At 56.5% G+C, this 17,769-nt stretch overlaps 1 protein-coding gene across 2 annotated transcripts; it reads left to right on the top strand.

Annotated features, from left to right (window-relative positions):
• Window positions 1-1,019: 1,019 nt before the first annotated feature.
• PWWP3A (PWWP domain containing 3A, DNA repair factor) lies at window positions 1,020-17,501 on the top strand. Of its 2 annotated transcripts, none has more exons than XM_075543614.1 (14): window positions 1,020-1,095; window positions 2,085-2,214; window positions 2,790-2,875; window positions 4,092-4,162; window positions 6,149-6,895; window positions 7,699-7,800; window positions 8,514-8,584; window positions 10,080-10,156; window positions 10,689-10,749; window positions 12,299-12,374; window positions 12,545-12,595; window positions 13,224-13,660; window positions 14,057-14,145; window positions 16,367-17,501. In XM_075543614.1, exons 2-14 carry the CDS (start codon window positions 2,161-2,163, stop codon window positions 16,440-16,442), a joined length of 1,998 nt encoding a protein of 665 aa, XP_075399729.1. In that variant the 5' UTR covers window positions 1,020-1,095; window positions 2,085-2,160; the 3' UTR covers window positions 16,443-17,501. The 2 variants fall into 2 exon arrangements, with proteins under 2 accessions (XP_075399729.1, XP_075399724.1); XM_075543609.1 differs by having other exon boundaries at window positions 1,089-1,235.
• Window positions 17,502-17,769: the final 268 nt, after the last annotated feature.

Genomic DNA, 17,769 nt, shown 5'->3' with positions numbered 1-17,769 from the left:
GGGCTGGGACAGGTGTCCCATTAGGCTACGGCTGCTCCCCCACCCCCATCAGTCCTGTTAACAGAAGAAATTCACCAGACCAGGGGCAGGAGGGGGAGCTGGCATCTCCGGTGGTTGGGGATGCCCTTCTACAAGGGTGGCTGTTCCTTGGCATTTTTTAAAGGCTGTGGCACCACGGAAGACGTCAAGACTGTCTGGGGGAGATCCAATTTCCCACAACCCCAGGAAGCTGGTGCACAAAGCCATGGGGCCCCAGCCTGCCAACGGACGAACAGAGTGGCCCGTCCCCTCTCCCCCACCAGCAGAGCACTGGAACACCCCCCACCCCAAGCCTAGACCTGTCCCGCCCAGCCCCTAAGGCCCCTTGTGACGGCCCTATGACGGCCTGGAGGACGCCCTTTTGGACCCATGCGAACGCGTTGAACCCTAATTTCCAGTCCCGGGCGTTTCCCCCCTTGTGTATGTGGCCCACGGTGTGGTCAAGCTGGCAGAGCCTGGGCGAGAGAAGGTTCTGGAAGGTGTTCACAGTGGGTCCTGGGAGGAGTCGGCAGGGGGCGCGAGGGGTGGGGTGGGGAGGAAGGCGTCGACAATGGGGTGTCAAGCGGGTACTCCTGTCGGGGCGAGGGGTAGTAGGGTGCACCTCGGTCTGCAGCCGGCTGAGGGCCCGGGAAGCCAGGGCTGCAGGAGCCCGAGTGGAAGACAAAGGCGAGGACAAAAGGCGGCGGGGAGAGCAGAGAAGCGGACGCCTGGAGGCTAGTTAAAAAAAAAATCCCCGACAGAAAATCTCCTCAGAAGCTCCGTCGGTGGGGGCGGGGCAGGCCTAGAAGATGGAGGCCGCCGGGGGCGCGCTCCCATCCGCCGTCGCCAGTTTCGCGCCCTCACGAGCGGAAGAGGCGGGACAGCCAGCGCGCATGGGGGCGGGGTCTGGACGACAGGGGCTGCCGCTTAGGGGGCGGGGCCCGGGGCGAGTGCGTTCCATTGGGCTTCGGCTCCCGGGGGTGGGGCTTTCCGCCACCGCGAGGCTGGCCCCGCCCCCGAATCCCGCGGGGAACGTCCGAGGCGGCGGCGGCGGCGGCGGCGGCTGAGGTGGTGGCGGTGAGCGCGGGGCGTGCGCGCGCGGGGCGGCGGCGGCGGCGGCCCCGACTGCGGTTGGCGGCGTCGACTGCGTCTGTTCTTGTGGCCGCCGCGGCCTCCTCGCTCGAGCTCAAGATCGCCGGGCTGAGGAGGCGCCCTGGGTGAGCCCGGCGGGCTTCGCCCCTGGAGGCGACGGCGCCCGCGCCCCTCAGGGTCCGCCGGACCGGGGCCGCGGAGGGGGAGGGGCGAACCTCGAGAAGCACCTGCCCTCTCTCTGGGGCGTTTGCCCCGTTACTGCTGCTCCTCGCGCACCGGCTCTGTCCCTAGCCCCACCCCCCCTCATGCTCTCTAGGAGCCCCAGCTTTGCGGCCTAAGCCCCAGCTCCCCCGTGGTGGAACCATCCCCGTCCTAACGTCAGAATCCGAAACCTCTCCCCCTGCCACCAATCGCCTGGGACGCCGCGTCCCTGTAGGACGGAGCAGGACTGCTCCTCAGACCCCCGAAGCCACCGGGGCGCGCCTGGCCCAGGGAATCCCAGCCGCACCCCGTGACTCTTCCTAGCCTCCCTGAGCGCGACCCCGGGTGGCATGCTCCATCCGCAGCTGTCCCTGTCCTTTCTGCGCCCGGCCGGCCGGCCAGGACGGGACTCCGCTCCTCGGGCTCACGCCCTTTCAGCCGCCCCACCCGGGTCAGCCGTGAACGCCCCACGCGGGAAGCTTGTATGCTTTGATGGCTTCATACGGCCTCCAGGTGCCCAGGTCGAGGCAGGCTCGGAGCCCGGGGCTGTTTTATCCAAGAGACTTAAAAAAGCATCGCGACTGAACCTTGGGGAGGGACGCTGGCCGTCTTTTATTCATGAAACCACGGCTCCTCCCCAGGCACTGGGCTCTGTTTGTCAGTCTGCCGGTTGCGTGTAGCGGGCGCGCCAAGCCGGATTCACCTCTGCTTGGGTCTACATTAAAACGGCCAGCGCACCCTTTCATAAACCAGCGTACACATTTTTGTTGCAGGGCACATCGGCGGCAGACCTTCAAGCGCTGTGTTTGTGCCAAATCATTACCACTTGCCACATGAGTCTACATCGTGATGGATGCCAAGTATGTCCTCTGCAGATGGAAAAAGCGATTATGGCCTGCAAAGGTGACAGCCATGATTCTGTAATTTCAGGAATTGGAAAAGACTGGGTGACAAGTAAAATCTTTATCAGGAGAGAGCTTGGAGTTGCCTTGGTGAAATAATTGAGCCCGAACAATTGGCGCCTGTGTCTGTTGGCCTTGGCTCTCGTCCTCTATCTGATGAGGTTTGGGTCTGATGCTTACATGCATACACTTCCGGAGTTCCTTTTTCTAAAAGACACACTTGGGAGAAAGAAAAAAAAAAATCTCAACAGTCAGCTATAAAAAAGACATTCCGGGCTGGAATTCAAGGAAATAGTTGGCAAGGAGCCCTGTGGTAGTAAGTCATAGTCATAGTGCAGGCTTTCTAGCAGGGCAGTGCTGAACTGAAGGCTGATATTGGGGCCCTTGTCACACCCTGGTGCTGCCCGGTCCTTTAATTAGCCCCCTACCTGGAATAAACAGATTGAACAAGAGTATCAGAAACCTTGTGTGTGTAGGCTTTCAGAAGGACCTGTTGTATTTGTGTTATTTGTTGCCTCTTGAGAACAGTTTTTTTTCCATAATAACAAAGATTTCATTATTGTTTTTTTATCATAGGTTTTGACCAGAACTGAGACTTCGACAAGAAATAAGAAAAAAAGGGAATTTGTTCTAGATGTTCAAATACTCTCCCTAGATGAAAAGTTGAGTGTTGTGACTTGGGGTTTTTGTTGTTTTTTTGTGGATTTTTCCCCCCTTTAATTTGTATTTTTCCCCCACTTGTATATAATTTCTGATAATCTCCCCCACCCTCTCCCCAAAATAAAAAAAGTGAAGTCCCATGTATGAAGCTTTAAATGAAGAGAACATTTTCATTATTAATTCATTTTAGAAGTAGTAATAACTCCATATGAAGAGATCAGTGGTTTTTGTTTTAGATGTCAATTTGCAAATTGAAAATCTGTACAAGGTATTTTGTCAGATCTACAGAGAGCACTACAGAAATTGAATAAATACATATTATGATCTGAGGTTAAATCTTTGGGGTTAAAGTAGGAAGGTTTTCTTCAAGCAGATTGGCACCTTCCCCACTCCTCCCCATCAGAAATCTGTGTGACAGACCAACAGTTTTAAAATATTTCACTTTTGAGCCTGTCACTCTGTAAGGAACTTAATTCAGCCTTCAAAAGACAGACCGAGACAGGCTGGTCATGAGTGCCCTGCTCTTGCCGGGCTGGCCTTGGAGCGCCCTAGACCATAGAGGAAGATGCTGACTGCGTCATATGTGATTGTGGTGCTGTGCTTGTCTGGTGTGAGAATCCCCTCTTCCAAACAAAGCTCACAAACCAACCTAGCTGTACTTCAGTGGCGGCGGTGTCCTCCCAGTTCTTGCCCCTGCCCCTCTCCTCACAGGGAGCTCCATCTTCAGAGCTGTCTCCTAAGCAAGCTTGGTCCCCAACTCACACTTTCCCTGCGGCTGGAGAGGTAATTGAATACTTGAGTTTAAAAGGAAAGCTCATCCTTTTAAACTAAGACACACCTGCTGGGCTGTAAACAGCTTTTAGTGACATTATCATCGGCTCTGAAAATCTAACAAAGGACTTATTTGTGCACTTGAAAGTAGGATTTGTCTCGTAAAAGTCCCAATTTGAATTCATTTTTAGTCTTAAATCCAGCCAACCTTTTTTCTTTCTTAAAAGGAGGAAGAAGAAAAAACAAAACAAAAAACCACATTCACCAGGGTCGTTGCTGCCTCTAACCTCAGGCATGTGAATTCCTAGTTGGCTGTGACTTTTGGTTTGAGTGGAAGGTTGCGACAAGGAGGAAAATGAATTTAATTCTTTTGTCATCTAAAGGAAAAACACGTTTGAAAATGTCTTGGTATTGACTAGTAGCTAACAGCGGATTCTGTCTCTGCAGAGTTAAGGTGAGAAGCACGGGAGTCAAGAGCCTAAAGAAGTCTCAAATTGAGGACATTGCCTCCTTATTAGGTAAGAGCATGTTGCTGCCGCCTTTTGAGAAAGCACGAGACACTTTGGGAGAGCTTCAAGCGAGGCTCAGGTATCTAGGTAGTATCTAGCACTTTTTTCCCCTTCTTTCATACCAGGGAATGAGTCCCTGAGCTGCAGAGGAAAGCTCTCTTAAACACTTCTAGAATTTGCCCTAGAGTTGATCCTGTTCTTACTCCCAGGCCGCCCAGGGTGCTTGTCAGGCCCGTCTGCTTTCTGCCAGTGTCCTTCAGCATGGACACCCCCTCGAGGAGCAAGGAAATGCCTTTTCTTTCACCCTGTAGCTTGTCTACTAATCGGCCTGTAAAGTGGTTTGCTGCTGGCTTGACTTGCCCGGTCTCCAGCCAGGGGTTGCAAAGCACTTGGTGGTTTTGTGTTTAAAATTCCAGACCTGAACCCGGGAGGGGAAGGAGGAATGGCGGCTGGGGCATACAGCATGTGTGTAGGTGCTGTCAGGGGGAGGTGGGGAGGTGCGAGAGATAGTCTCTATTCCTTCTCGTCTAGCGTCCACTTGAGCATTCAGGAAGCCCACACACACCCTGCAGGCAGCAGTGACTCCCTAGTCACCTAATGGGAGTTATCGAACGTAAATATTAAAAAACAAATAAATGAAAGCATTCCTCCCCCCTCAAAATGGGAGTGTTTATCCCATTTGCAGAGTTTGTTTTGTGAAAACATTCACCGGGATGCCTTCTTTTTTTTTTTTTTTTTTCTGGAAAGACTTTATTTTGGGAGTGGGGAGAGGGGGGCCTGGCACTCAGTCCTTCTTGGCAGCGGCCTTCCTCATGGCGGCCAGCACGTTGCTCAGCTCCTCTCTCTTCCTCTTGGCCCGGATATGTGTGCCCACCCGCTTCTTGATGAACTTCCAGTGCCCACTTGTCCTTGGAGACCTTGAGCAGCTCCATGGCCCTTCGCTCGTAGGGTGCGAAGCCGCACACCTCCCGGATCATGTCCCGCACGAACTTGGTGTGCTTGGTGAGGCGCCCGCGGCGGCGGCTGTGCCTCGGCTTGCTCACGTTCTTGGTCACCTTGTGGCCCTTGTCGAGGCCCACGGCCATAGGGTAGCGCACAGCCATGGCTGCGACTCTTCGGTGGGTGCTGCGGCGGAAGGAAGACGGGATGCCTTCTGATGGCGTTTCTGAAATAAGACTTAAGTTTTGTATTGCTTCAGAAATGCAGTTATTGTGTGGAGCAGGCCGTTCCAATCACCCTGAGGTGTTGGCTCCCCCCATCTCCACCCCAGCCCTGTCTCCTGAGAGCTGTCTTCATTGTTTGTCCACATCGAGTTTGGAGGCTGGTCATTTGTGGGAGCTTTTAATATTAAACAGGGCAGGAGATGCAGTGTGGATGGTGGTATTATGCCTGCTGTGTGGGAATATTGTATCCATCATCTCCTTCAAATAAACAGTGCCATATCTAAGTGTTGGACTGAATAAATGAAACTGCCGCAGCCAGGAAGGTTGGGCTGGGCTCTGGAGGCCCGCCATTGCTTGTTGCGGGCATTGAAAGGCCCTTGCAAAGTAGTGTTAGGATTGATCGGCCCACAATGAGGCTTTTTAGTCAGCGGTCCCTCTCCCCCTCCCCAGCTGAGCATGCATCTCAAGCGCAGCTCTTTATTTAGTTGTCATTGGGTTTTATTGACCCTGATGGAATCTGAAATTGTAAGGCTGGGAGAGGATTTGCAAAACATTTGAATACATTTTGCCTCTAGGTATTGTTTTGTAGCTTGGAGGACTTTATCTTTTCAACTACTGAGTTTAAGGTCAGTCAATTTGGTTTTGTGTTTCTGTTTTCCAAGCGCAACTGTAGCAGCTGCCAGCTAATGGCAGCTCCTTGTCCCTGTTTAGGGGGCACGGTAATTGAGAAATGGTTTTCCCCTTCATGGCTTATTGAGATCAGATGCTTCAAGGTCAGAATCAGTGGGCATCAGCTTCGTTACCGGGCCTTGTTGGTCTTCTGTCCCCTTAGGCTCACAGGATGGCGCTCCGGCTGCACCTCTGGAGGAGCTGGCTTACAGACGGTCACTGCGAGTGGCCCTGGATATTCTGAACGAAGGAGCTGGTTCTTATCACGAAAGCCCTTCAGGGGGAGAAAAGACAGCTCTGTGCCCAAGCTCAAGCCCTGAAGGCCCAGCCAACTGGCTCAGAGGCTCCCACTCAGCCTCTCTCTACCACAGAGACATGTTGGGCAGACCCCCGTATGGTGGGAAAGGACGAGCCCAGCAGAGCTGGTCAAGCTCACCTGCTTGCGACAAGGATCTCGAGTGCACGGTGGGCAGTGGAGTACCTCGTGTTGGAGCTAGTTCTCGGGATGGAAGCAGGTCTAAAACTCAACAGGAGCCGGGGATGATTCGCCCAAGTGCTGCCCAGAAGTCCAGCTTGGACCAGAACGTACTGCCTTTCCACGCAGGGGCTGAGAGAGAGGAAGGGAGCGAGATGGGGGCAGATAGCCCCCCAACCCTGGTGATGACACTGTCCCAGGGGGCCAGCACTCGAGTTATGACCCATGAGAGTGACCTGCTGTCACCAGGGGTGCCTCTCCCTGTGCTCCGGGATAGCCTGCTCACCAGCGAGCTCCCCCAGAAGAGGCTGCGCTGGGATGGTATCCAGAAGCCACCTGGTGAAGCTGAGGCTGGGTCCGAGGGGTGCGTGGCCCTACATGGTGCTGCCAGGTTGACTCCCACGCTCCTCCCAGAGCCTGGGAAGGCTGAGGAAGGTAAGATGGACTGGGGTTGAAATCTCCCCTTGTGTGTGTTTAACCAGACCCTAATGATCTCACTCCCAAAATAGACTCAGAGCGAGGTTTCCTAGTTCCATCTTCTCTGCCTCTCCCACTGGGTTATAATCACTCTGCATCCCCCAGACATCAGCGTTTTCATTTGTGTTTGGAGCTGTCGGGAGCCCCCCTGCCCCATGATCATGCCTGAGCAGTTGCTTGGTGGTGTGACTATTGGGTGCATTGTCGCCGACAAAGTGCCTTGGCTGCCCTGACCCCGGGGATTAGCTCTTTTCCTTTAGAACTGTTGCAGAAGCAACAATGCATCCCAGGCAGGCTGGGCAGGATCTCAGTGGTGGGCAGGCATGCTAGGATGCTCTGAGCTTTCGAAGAATTCCCACCAGAGTGCAGCCTAGCACGGGGTGCAATTCCCCCTCTCAGGTTGCACCCCTAGATTTATTTTTGAAATACTCGTTCTGGTCTGGTTATCATCCACTGGTGCCCTGAACTACGCGGCTGCTCGCAGGCTGCTGGGTCCTCTGGAGGCTCCTGGTCGGCCTTTTATGAGAGACGGTTGTGCTCCCACCCCCCTGCTCTGCAGTGAATGATGGGTTCCCAGCACCCCACTACCCGCACTCAGGAAATGAACCACAGACATGAGAGGCATTTCTGCCCCCAAGTCTGCTCCCCTCAAGCTCGCACGGCACTTCTGTGCTCATCCCCGCTTCCTTTGAGCTCCTGCTGCTGCCCCGCCGCCTGCTCTCAGGGAGGGCAGTGATCCTCAGAGACCTCCTTGTCGACAGGCCGCCGGTCTCCTGAAGGCTCAGTGGAGTTGAGTCCCCTGAACTCTGTCCTGGATGAAGACGAGGATGAGGAGGAACCCCCTAAGATCCTTCTGTACCATGGTAGGTGTGTGTGCTCCTGATTGCGTGAGCCTGCTCAGGGGCCTGTGGCCCAAATCTCCCAAGATGAGCAGGCAGGCGGACTGGTGGGCAGGGAGGCTCCTGGAGACTTTTAAGTGTTGGAACAGCCAGTCAGCGGGTCACTCCTCCCCACTGTCTCAGAGCAGGATCATCCCTGGTCCCTCGCGGCAGCTCCATTGCAGACGTGCCCACCGACCATTTCTTTTCTATTTTGTTTTGCAGTCCTTTGTTTTGTAAGCAACTTCACTGCTCCGTAGTAGTACTCATCCCTCCCGTCCTTCGGCATGCCTTCTCCCTCTACCTCAGACTGCAGGACAGGAGCCCAGCACCAGTTTGGGGGTGGGGCTTGCAGCCTCCCACCCACTGAGCCTGCACTGCCCTTGGCTGTGGGGTCTTTCCCCAGTGCTGGAATGCTTTCCCACCATTGAGTCCCTGCCCTGCGATTAGGCCTCTCCTCTTCCCCACTTTAAAGTGGCCTGATCTTGTTATTCTTGAAGGCCATCAACTGTTAGATATCCCCTGAGCTGGTGGCCCAAGAAATGGTTTATGAGGGGCCAGTGCCAAGAACTGACACGACTGGGCCCCACGAAGGGACCCTGATTCCAGAAAGGTAGCCTCATCACACCATTGGCAGCAGGGGTGTCGCATTGCACATCTGACCAGTCTGTCCTGGCTTTCCTTGTTTTCAATTCTAGAACCACGTACATTTGAAGTGGGAATGCTGGTCTGGCTCAAATATCAGAAGTACCCCTTTTGGCCAGCAGTGGTAAGAACCCATCTTCCCCATTCCTCCGGATCCTGGGTCATTCGGGAAGATGAGTCCAGGGCTTAATTTATCACAGTAGAAAATGGGCTGGTTCTGGTGATGCACTTAATGAAATATGGGGAGATTAGTCATTTTGGCCCGACACTTAGCTGTCAGGCAGACCTTGAGCAGACTCAAGAGAACCTGGCTCGGGGGTTGGGGTGGGGTGGGACAAAAACCCAAATCAGACTCCGTGTCGTTGAGTTTGTTCCAATTCACAGGGACCCTGCAGGACAGGGTAGAACTGTCCCTGTGGTTTTCCAAGAGTGTAACTTTTTATGGGAGCAGAAAGCCTCGTCTTTCTCCTACGGAGCAGCTGGTTGGTGGTTTTAAACTGCTGGCCTTGCAGTTAGCAGCACAACACATGGCAGGGGCACCAGTTTCAAGCCCCTTCCTCCCCCCATGCATTCAGGTTTTGTGGTGGTCTGAGCCCCCTGTGTAGAGGCAGTGTGTGAGGGCCCTCATTTTCTGTGGTGTTCCCACTTTCTATTACTTCTGACATGGGGGTGTGAGGTGCTTTGCAGCCATCAGGGGTGACTGCTGCTATCTTCCTAGAGCTCCCCTGTGCCCCCTTCCTCCTTTGCAGCATATGATAGACAGTGACACCCTGTGAACTACTGGTCCATGAGGGTTGCCTTGCCACACCACAGGCCAGCTGTCGGCACCTACCCCCACCAGCACAGGATGGTGCCTTATGGCCCAGCATGAGGGGCTGGGTCATGGGGAGTTGTGAGGGGCTGGATTGTGGTATCTTGATCCGACATCCGACCTCTCCTCCAGACCAGCTTCCTGGCAGACACCCCTTCTTTCTTCCCCTGACAGTTGGCACCCAAATTTTCTACTTTATTCAGTTCTACTTCTGCTGGCCTGCCAGCCTCGTTGGGTATGAGAAGTCACACAGCTGACCTGGCCCTGAGGCCACATTGTCCAGGCAGCCTGGGAAGCCTTGGGGTGGGGTTGCCACTCCCAACGAATTTCCTGTGTGTTCCTGAGCAGCTGTCCGCTCTCTGCTGGCCCAGGAGCCCCTGGGTAGTAACCCCTGTAGGAAGTAACGTCTGCAGTGGAAGGGCTGTGCCTTTCATGAGGAAACACACAAAAGGCTGCTTAGTTCCGCTCTTACAAAACCATCTGCAAGGTATGGGCCCAGCACCTGTTCTTGGGGTTTATGGTGCTAGGCTTTGCCTGGGATCCCTGGTGGCACAGACAGTTAAGCACTGGACCAAACCTGAGGGTTGGTGGTTCAGACTGATCCAGAGGAGCCCTCTGATGACAGGCCTGCCAGTCTGGTCCTGAACAGTGACTGCATTGAAAACCTTCCACCCATGTGGGGCACGCCTCCTTGTATCAAGTGTTTCCACTAAGATGCACAGGAGACTGGGGTTGGTTTAAAGCCCTGACCTCCCCTCTGCGCTCCCTTGTTCCTGAGGCGCCATTATTCCCTTGGATTTGCCAACAGGTCAAAAGTCTCCGGCGACGAGATAAGAAAGCCAGCGTCCTCTTCATCGAAGGAAACATGAACCCAAAGGGGAGAGGGTAAAGATGACTGCTTTTCCCCCCACAAGGGGTGCCGTGCTCAGCTTGAAGGACTGGAGGTTGGAGGTGGGGAGGCCTTGTGGCAGGGCCCCAGCCACTTGGGCTGATGGCTATAGGGACCCATGGACCTCGGGGTTTGTTGTGGTCACCTGCTTTGAGGTGTTTGAGGCAGATCACTTCCTCTGAATTCCCTATGGCCACATTGACCATTGGCCAGCTGTTTTCTGTGAGCTCTGACATGGAAAGAGGCCGAGGTGGCCTTAACAGGCTTTAAAAGGTGACTTGTCTGTGCCGCCACTGCCTCCTGCTGGTGGCCAAGTGCGATGCCACCATGGCATTCTTGGGCCAGGTCTGGAAGTCTCACCTGGCTGCCCAGCATCCCTTTGGGTTGATCCTCCTGGGCAGCTGAGCCAGACAGTGGCCATGATGTTAGAGAAATGGGTTCAGGGTCTTCCATTTCAATGCGGCCTCCCCTGGCCGGAGCAGGAAGTGTGGCGCTGTAGGTGCTTATGTGCGGACTCTTCCCTGGCAGCATCGCGGTGTCTCTGCGGCGGCTGAAGCACTTTGACTGCGAGGAGAAACAGAGCCTGCTGGTAACTGGGGGAGGGGTGTGGGTAAACACGTTGTGTCCTTGTGTCCCTGGGCTGGCTTCTTCCTGGGGCGGGGGAGGGGGGGGCTGAGGGAGCACAGTGGTGTGAGGTCTTGGCCCTGTGGGGTCTTCCCCAAGCCTGCTTTCTGAATTGACACCTTTGGGTTCCCAGCCTTGAATCCTCACAGTGCTGTGGGAAGGCCTGTGTCCCGTTCTGCAGGAGAGGAAATGATGGGCTTTGTAGAAGAGACATGTCCTGGGCCACAGCAGGAGGCAGGCTGGCCAGGGGTCCTGTGTGAAGGGCCCATGGGTGTTGGCAGATATCCTATAGGGCACTTGGCCAGGAAAGATATGAGGGTCGGGTGGAGAGGGGTCTCCCATTTGTGTTCCCTAGCCTTTCTGCCCCCTGAGCAGCAGGTAGGGATGAGGGGTGGGGGTGGGGGTGCTTCACTGACCAGGCCAGTCTCTTTCCTCTGGAACTCTGAATTGCTCCCCAGAAATAAGGTTCGGGAGTGCAGAGAGGGGACCTCTGCTCACTGTCCTCTGCTGGCCAGGGTGTGTGTGAGGAGTGCCTGATGCATTGGTCCTACAGCTCCTAGAATGTTCTAGAATGTGCAGGTCTCCTCCCTGTGACGCCAGGTGTGAAGATGTCACGTAGCTCTGATGTTTGAGGGGTTGCTGGCCGAGAGGTGGCTGGTTTGAGGCTACCTGGCGGCTCTGGGAAGAAACTTGTTAACCTATTTCCGTATAGCTGCAGTCAGGCCCATTGTGTCCCATGGGGTCACTCCTGGGACCCAGTGAAACCAGACTTCTGCACCTCTGGGGCACCCCTGGGGCTCAACCATGGCCTGGGTCTCCCTAGTGCCTGCCACCTTGGCCGGCTATGTACTGGTCCAGGCGGTTTCTGCATACTCCTGGTGCCCTGTTGCTGCTCTCGGATGCTGAATGGTTCACACTGCTGCCTGTGTGCACGCCTCCAGGGTCTGACGGGCAGACCATCGGGTCATGGAGTGCTCTCCAGTCCTGCTGGGGACACTGGTGACCCAGGTGCCTTCCCTTTAGGCACAGCCACCCACCCTCAACGAGGTTCCTTGTCGGACATCCTGTTTCAGAGGCTTCCAGAGCCCCATGTGCCCATTCTGGCCAGGCCTGAGGGTCTGCCTGACCCCATTTGGGCCCTGAGAAGTCTGTGACACACACCCTCCCCAGCCTTGTGAGCATGGGCGTAGAGAAATCAGGGACACTGCCTCCCCCCCCCACCCCACCTGTTACTACAGCCGTGACTGGGTTTCATAGGCTCCAAGAAGTTGGGGACACTCCACCTCACCCGTGATATAGCCCCCTTGTCTGCAGGTATCGTCCTAGGAGATGGTCTCTGAGGGTCACTTCCTGTGCCTTTGTTCACCACTCCCACTTGAGTGGCCACTGACCTCAGCCTGAGGCAGCTGGCCAGCCCTTTATCAATGAGACTTAGAGGTGCTCAGACCAGGTGGCCCCAGACCCCAGGTGAACCTGAGGGCCATGCGATGCCTTGACGTCATGTTTTCTTCTAGCACAAAGCCAAGCAGGACTTTGAGCAGGCTGTCAGCTGGTGCGTGGCCCTCATCACAGACTACAGAGTGCGGCTAGGTGTGTGGGACCCTGGGGGCATGGTAATACTACCCACACACCCTGCTTGCATGCCCACGGGGTCCTCAGGGCCTGGTCAGAGAGCACAGAGCCCATTCCACAGGGCACCACAGGAGGGCAGCCAGCCTCTGTCCTGTCCGTCAGCTTGTCAGCGTCCCCCTCTCCCACAGGCTGTGGCTCCTTCACCGGCTCATTCCTGGAGTACTACGCTGCCGACATCAGTGAGTCCCATTGCCCTCCCTTGGCTCCGTCCGTCTCTGTTTCGTTCCTATCTCCTGGGCACAGGGACCCAGGCCCTCAAGTCCATATCATGCATTGTAACTAGGAGCTCTGTACGCTGTGACATGGGGGCGGTCCCCTGCCTACCAACCATCGGGCACGTCCTGTTTTTGTTGTCCAGAGTAAAGCACCTGCCGGCCGCTGATGGGTGTTGCTGCAGCCTGCACCATGTTCCCCTCCTGTTTCTTGTCTTCCTCCCCCACGTGTACTCAGTCATCCCCACACAGGCGGGCGTGGCCTAGCCATCATGGTTCTGGGCAGGTGAAGGGCCGAGGGGCTCTGTTAGACAGGACCATGAAACCTGTCCAAGGAGGATCCCCTAAGAATGTGAACGGCAGGCGCTCTGGGTTCCCCTGAAGGCAGGGCAACTCCTTAGCCCCCAGCTCTCCCCCACCCACTCAAGACCTGGACTGAGCCCTGTGTAGCAGCACTTTCAGGCAGCATGGGCCCCCAGCCTGTGAGGAAGCCCATGCAGCCCCAAGAACCCCTCCCCCTGACCGACCTAGGCCGACCACATGCTGTAGCAGTGCCTCGAGCCAGCGTGGACTCCTGGCATGTGCTTCCCTGCAGGTCGCCCCGTGAGGAAGTCCATCCAGCAGGACATTCTAGGGGCTGCGTTCCCCCAGCTGAGCCGGGGGGACCCTAAGGAGCCAGAGGCTGGCAGCCCCTTGGGCCAGAGTACGCCCAGCCGGAAGGTGCTCCCTGACCGCACCCGGGCGGCACGGGACCGGGCCAACCAGAAACTGGTGGAGTTCATTGTGAAGGCCAAGGGTGCTGAGAGCCACCTGCGCGCCATCCTGCGGAGCCGGAAGCCCTCGCGCTGGTTGCAGGCCTCCCTATGCTCCAGCCAGTACGTGACGTGCGTGGAGACCTACCTGGAGGACGAGGAGCAGCTGGACCTGGTGGTGAAGTACCTGCAGCGCGTCTGCCAGGAGACGGGCAGCACTGCACTGACCCGCGCCCACGGGGACTGCGTCCGCCTCATCCTCGATGTGCTGCTACCTGAGGTGGGCGTGTGACTGGGGGGGCCACTGCCTGAAGTGGGTGTGCAGGGGGTGGGGGTATTGCCCAATGTGGGTGTGAGTTGGGGCGCTGCCTGAGGTGTCAGTTGGGGGGCGGTGCTGCCTGAGGGTGTACAGGGTAGGCTGAGACCCAGGCCCTGCAGTGACAGCCCCCAGAACCTGCCAGTGGGCTGCCTTGTCCTCTGTTGTTAGTGGCACCCTGCCTGGCAGTCAGGCTACCCTGTGCTTACCCAGCACTTTCACTTTGGTTTCTGACCCAAGAGGCGGCTCGCTAATGCTCCAGCTGTGCCACAGCCGCAGGCAGCCAGCCTCGGGGGGCCGTAGCAGGAGGCTGAGCTCCCCAGCCGTGCTGCTGTCCCTCCAGCTCTGTGTCCTCCGCAGGCCATCATCTGCGCCATCTCTGCCGTGGAGGAGGTGGACTACAAGACAGCTGAGCAGAAGTACATTAAAGGACCATGCCTCAGCTACAGGTAGGCTGCCTGCCGTGGGCTGCAGGAATCTGAGGAAAGTGAGCTCTGGCTGCCAAGCACCACCTCGCTGCACTTGGGCAGTTCACTGTGGCGTGTCACACCACAGGCCCCTGCAACTCACGCGGGCAGCCAGCCCCCGCTCGCCCAGTGCTCAGAGGTCACCTTCTGAGACCTGGGGTCTTTGACAGGTGGACTTGACTTAGGCTGGCTTCTAGTAGCTGAACCCCAGGGTGCTGGTGGGGGCAGCATCGCAGTCTGTGGGTGAGCGGGCAGGATTTGGGGTTCATGCGGGAAGGTGGCATGCCCTTGGTTCCAGATAACCAGGGCTGGGGAGTGATTGCTGCACAAGGGAGCCTGTGTAGGTGTGGGTGTTCTGTGTGTTTCTGTGCACCGGGCCAGCGTGAGCGCAGAGGGAGGTTTGCGCGTTCATGTGGGGCTTGGGTCACCATGTTTCTGCGTCTGAGAGCAGACATTTCTGAGGTGCTCCCTCGGCACACAAGTGGCGGCGGTTTTGTTGCAGGGCAGTGGCATGGTGGCCGAGACTTGGGGCTGTTGGCTGCAAGCCCAGTGGCTAACCCCCTGCCCCATGAAGGTTCCGTCTTAGTAGCCCGTGATGCGCTGGGTCTTGGCTCTGTATACTTGTGCTTGGGCATAGTGGTCACCTAACACCCTGGGGGTCACGAGAGCATTAGAGAAACATCAGAACAAGCTGCTAGGCAGTTTTCTACCAAGGCCTGAGACCTGGCATGCACAGTCAAGGTGCGGTGGGCCGGCCTGGTGTGCAGGGGCGTGCAGTTTGCAGGGCTGGCTTGGCCTGGCATGCCAGTGGCTCCTGTCTCTGTCGCCAGCCATCTTCCCGAGCCACCCTTGGGGATCTGGCCTACCCCTCAGCCCCTAATCCTGTCCCTGGGCAGGCCACCAGGAGCATGGGCCAGAGTGGGGCCAGGTAGCCTCTGGGAAGAGCCGCTGTGCTCATGAGAGCTGGGTTCTAGCCAGGCAGGTGGTAGCCGCAAGGACGTGGCAGAGGCCTGCCAGCCTTATGGATCTTGCTCATTTCCAGGAGAGCCCAGCAAGGGATGGTCTGACTCCCAGAGAAGCTGGTGTCTGCCACCCCCTATTGTAGTAAAACTTGACAGAGAGCAGGTTTCCCTGATGTAGTGAAAGTTGAGAGACAGCAACTTTCTGTTCTAAACTTGTGCTCATTTTGTTTTTCACGCATTGCTGCTCCTCACTGTCCCGCAGCTGCCTCCTCCCTGGACCCCTTACTGTTGGCCCTTTCTTGCCCTTGCTGCCTCTGCACTCAGCCATGTCGTTGGTGGTCCTGGGTGTGTGTCCCCACTTGCAGGCCTGTCCTCTGGTGCAGGGGAGCAGCCCCACGTGCCTTTGTCAGACCAGGATGTCTGTCTGGGTTGGGTTTTAGGTCCAAATCTGCTGCTGTGGCCCCACTCAGAGTGGTCTCTTGTGCTCTGGGCCCATTGTCCCCATGTGACCCTGGTTTCTTTCACCCCACCTGCTGCGCTCACACATTACAACCCCGAGAGACTCGGCACTGGGCAAAGGCCATCTTTCCCTTCTCTTCCCTGAGGCCATTTTTGTCCCTAGTGACGGTTATGCCACATTTTGATTGGAGAAGTGCTGCTCTGCCGGCCGTGCGTGAGACCCCAGTGACCATGGAGGACACACGGCACTGTGACCTGGAGTTAATCAGGCCACTCGTGCAGCTCTCCATGGTTACGTGGCAGACACGGTCCAAATACCCTGGTCCACATAGCTCCTCCACCTCAGTTCTGTCTCCAGTTCTCCCAGCTAGCACAGTGGGTCTCGAGGCACATAGCTGGCCAGCCCTAGGAGTCAGAAGCCCACTCTGCAGGATGCTCTGGCATCACCTCCAGGCTAGCACCTTTTGCTTGTATTGTGTATTTATTTCCTCTGTGACTGAGGCTTCTCGTTCACTTGCAGCCCCCCCTGGAGGGCTTCCTGACTCCCACTGGATCCCTTGAGGTCCTGGGAGCTTCTAGCGGAGCAGTAACTGATAAAAGTCTCTTTCAATTTGAAAAATATGTTTCCCAACTCAACGTTTCCCAGGGGCACCGTGTAGCGGGATGGGTCACTTTGTGCCCTGGCCACCCGAGCACTTGGCTCAGGCATAGCTCCCGCTTGGCAGATAGGAAGGGCCGTTGGAAGTGGCTGCTCTCTGAACTGCTGTCGCTGTCTCCTGAAGGGAGAAGGAGATCTTCGACAATCAGCTCCGGGAAGAGCGGCAGCAGCAGCAACAACAGCAGCAGCAGCAGCGGTGACACTGCTGCCATCCAGGAGTGCTGACCTGGGCGCTCCTCATCAGGACCCCCTCCGGACAGTGGCACTTGGGAGACGCCGGCTGTGCCCCCTCCTTCTGCCCTCTGTGCTGTGTCCCACTGCAGTGCCCCATTCCCCTGTGGTCTGTGTGCCACCCCGTTAAAGCCCATTGTGTTGCTGCCTGGTGCGCACCACCGAAGAGCCTGATTTTCCGTTGTGCCCTGTAGGTGGTGGCCACATACTGCTGGGTGCCTTTGAGGGAGAGAGACTCTCTTTTCAGAAGTAGAACCAAAGGGAGAACAAGCTGCAAAGAGTCGGCTGGTGGCCATTCCGGGCTCTCCCAGAGATCAGCCCCTAAGCTGGCCATTCCCAGCTGGACTAGGTGCTCAGTCCGGGAGCTGTGCCGGCGTCTGCAGGTATCCCACCGTGCTAGGCAGTGGCTGTGTCTTTGTGCTGGGCAGCCTGGCAATCGACCTTGACCATCAGGCCAACTGCTATAGGGAGAGCAAGCACTGCTATAGGGAGAGCAAGCACTTAGTCTCGAGCCTCTATTGGAGTTGATGGTGTGGAGGCAGCAGTCAGTGTTCCCTGACCCCAGACTGACCTGTGCCTTTTCCCCAAGGCCACACCCACTTTATCCCAGCAGTCTGAACGAGGGAGACTACAGGCCCCCACTCAAGCTCCTCCCCAGTGAGCCCAGCAAGAAGACCTGAGATTAGTCCAGGTGACCTGAGTCTGGCAGTCTGGTCTGTGCGCAGTTTAGCTGCACCTGGCCCAGTGCTGGGGCCTCCTCATGATGCTCAACGAGACCTCATGCCCTGCTGCATGGGGAACTCGGGGCCCCTCTACCCCCTGCCCTCTGAGTGCTGGGTTCGGCTGGTGGATCCCCTGCGGTTGCTCTAGGTGGGATGGTGCCTGCAGCTTTGGGGAAGCGGTGCCATGAGGGCTGACCCTGTTACTGTGAAGTGTTTTTATACCTGTTTCTCTGCTTCTCTGTCCATGTTCTTGCCATTTGGCTGCTGAGTTGAATTCTTGCAACTGGAAATAAAAACATTTTGAGAGTCCTGTCTTCCAACTTTTCTATTTCGGCCCCATTCCAATCAGCAACTGGGCAGGCCCAGGGGCGTCCTTGGTCAGAACAACTGGCTTGCTGCAGGGGGCTGATGCTGAGAAACTCAGAACAGAAGGCTGACTGTCGGCTTGTGAGCTGCCTGGAACATACTTTGTTCCTCCACAGGACAGATGCCGGGGCCCTTCGATATCTTCAGCCTGAATAAGGCCAACTCCATCAGGTGGCACCCAGCTCCTGAGCTGGCTGGAAGGCCTCAC

This window comes from Tenrec ecaudatus, chromosome 1, assembly GCF_050624435.1.
Source record: "Tenrec ecaudatus isolate mTenEca1 chromosome 1, mTenEca1.hap1, whole genome shotgun sequence".
NCBI classification, from domain to species: Eukaryota; Metazoa; Chordata; class Mammalia; order Afrosoricida; family Tenrecidae; genus Tenrec; species Tenrec ecaudatus.
This window is presented reverse-complemented; position numbering and strand designations above follow the sequence as displayed.

Bases quoted from the DNA above. Each gene is read 5' to 3' on its own strand.
- PWWP3A (XM_075543614.1), top strand. From the start codon at position 2,161: ATGGATGCCAAGTATGTCCTCTGCAGATGGAAAAAGCGATTATGGCCT. The intron at 2,215-2,789 runs GTGACAGCCATG...TTTTTATCATAG, and splicing joins AGCGATTATGGCCTGCAAAG to GTTTTGACCAGAACTGAGAC. The intron at 2,876-4,091 runs GTTGAGTGTTGT...CTGTCTCTGCAG, and splicing joins ATACTCTCCCTAGATGAAAA to AGTTAAGGTGAGAAGCACGG.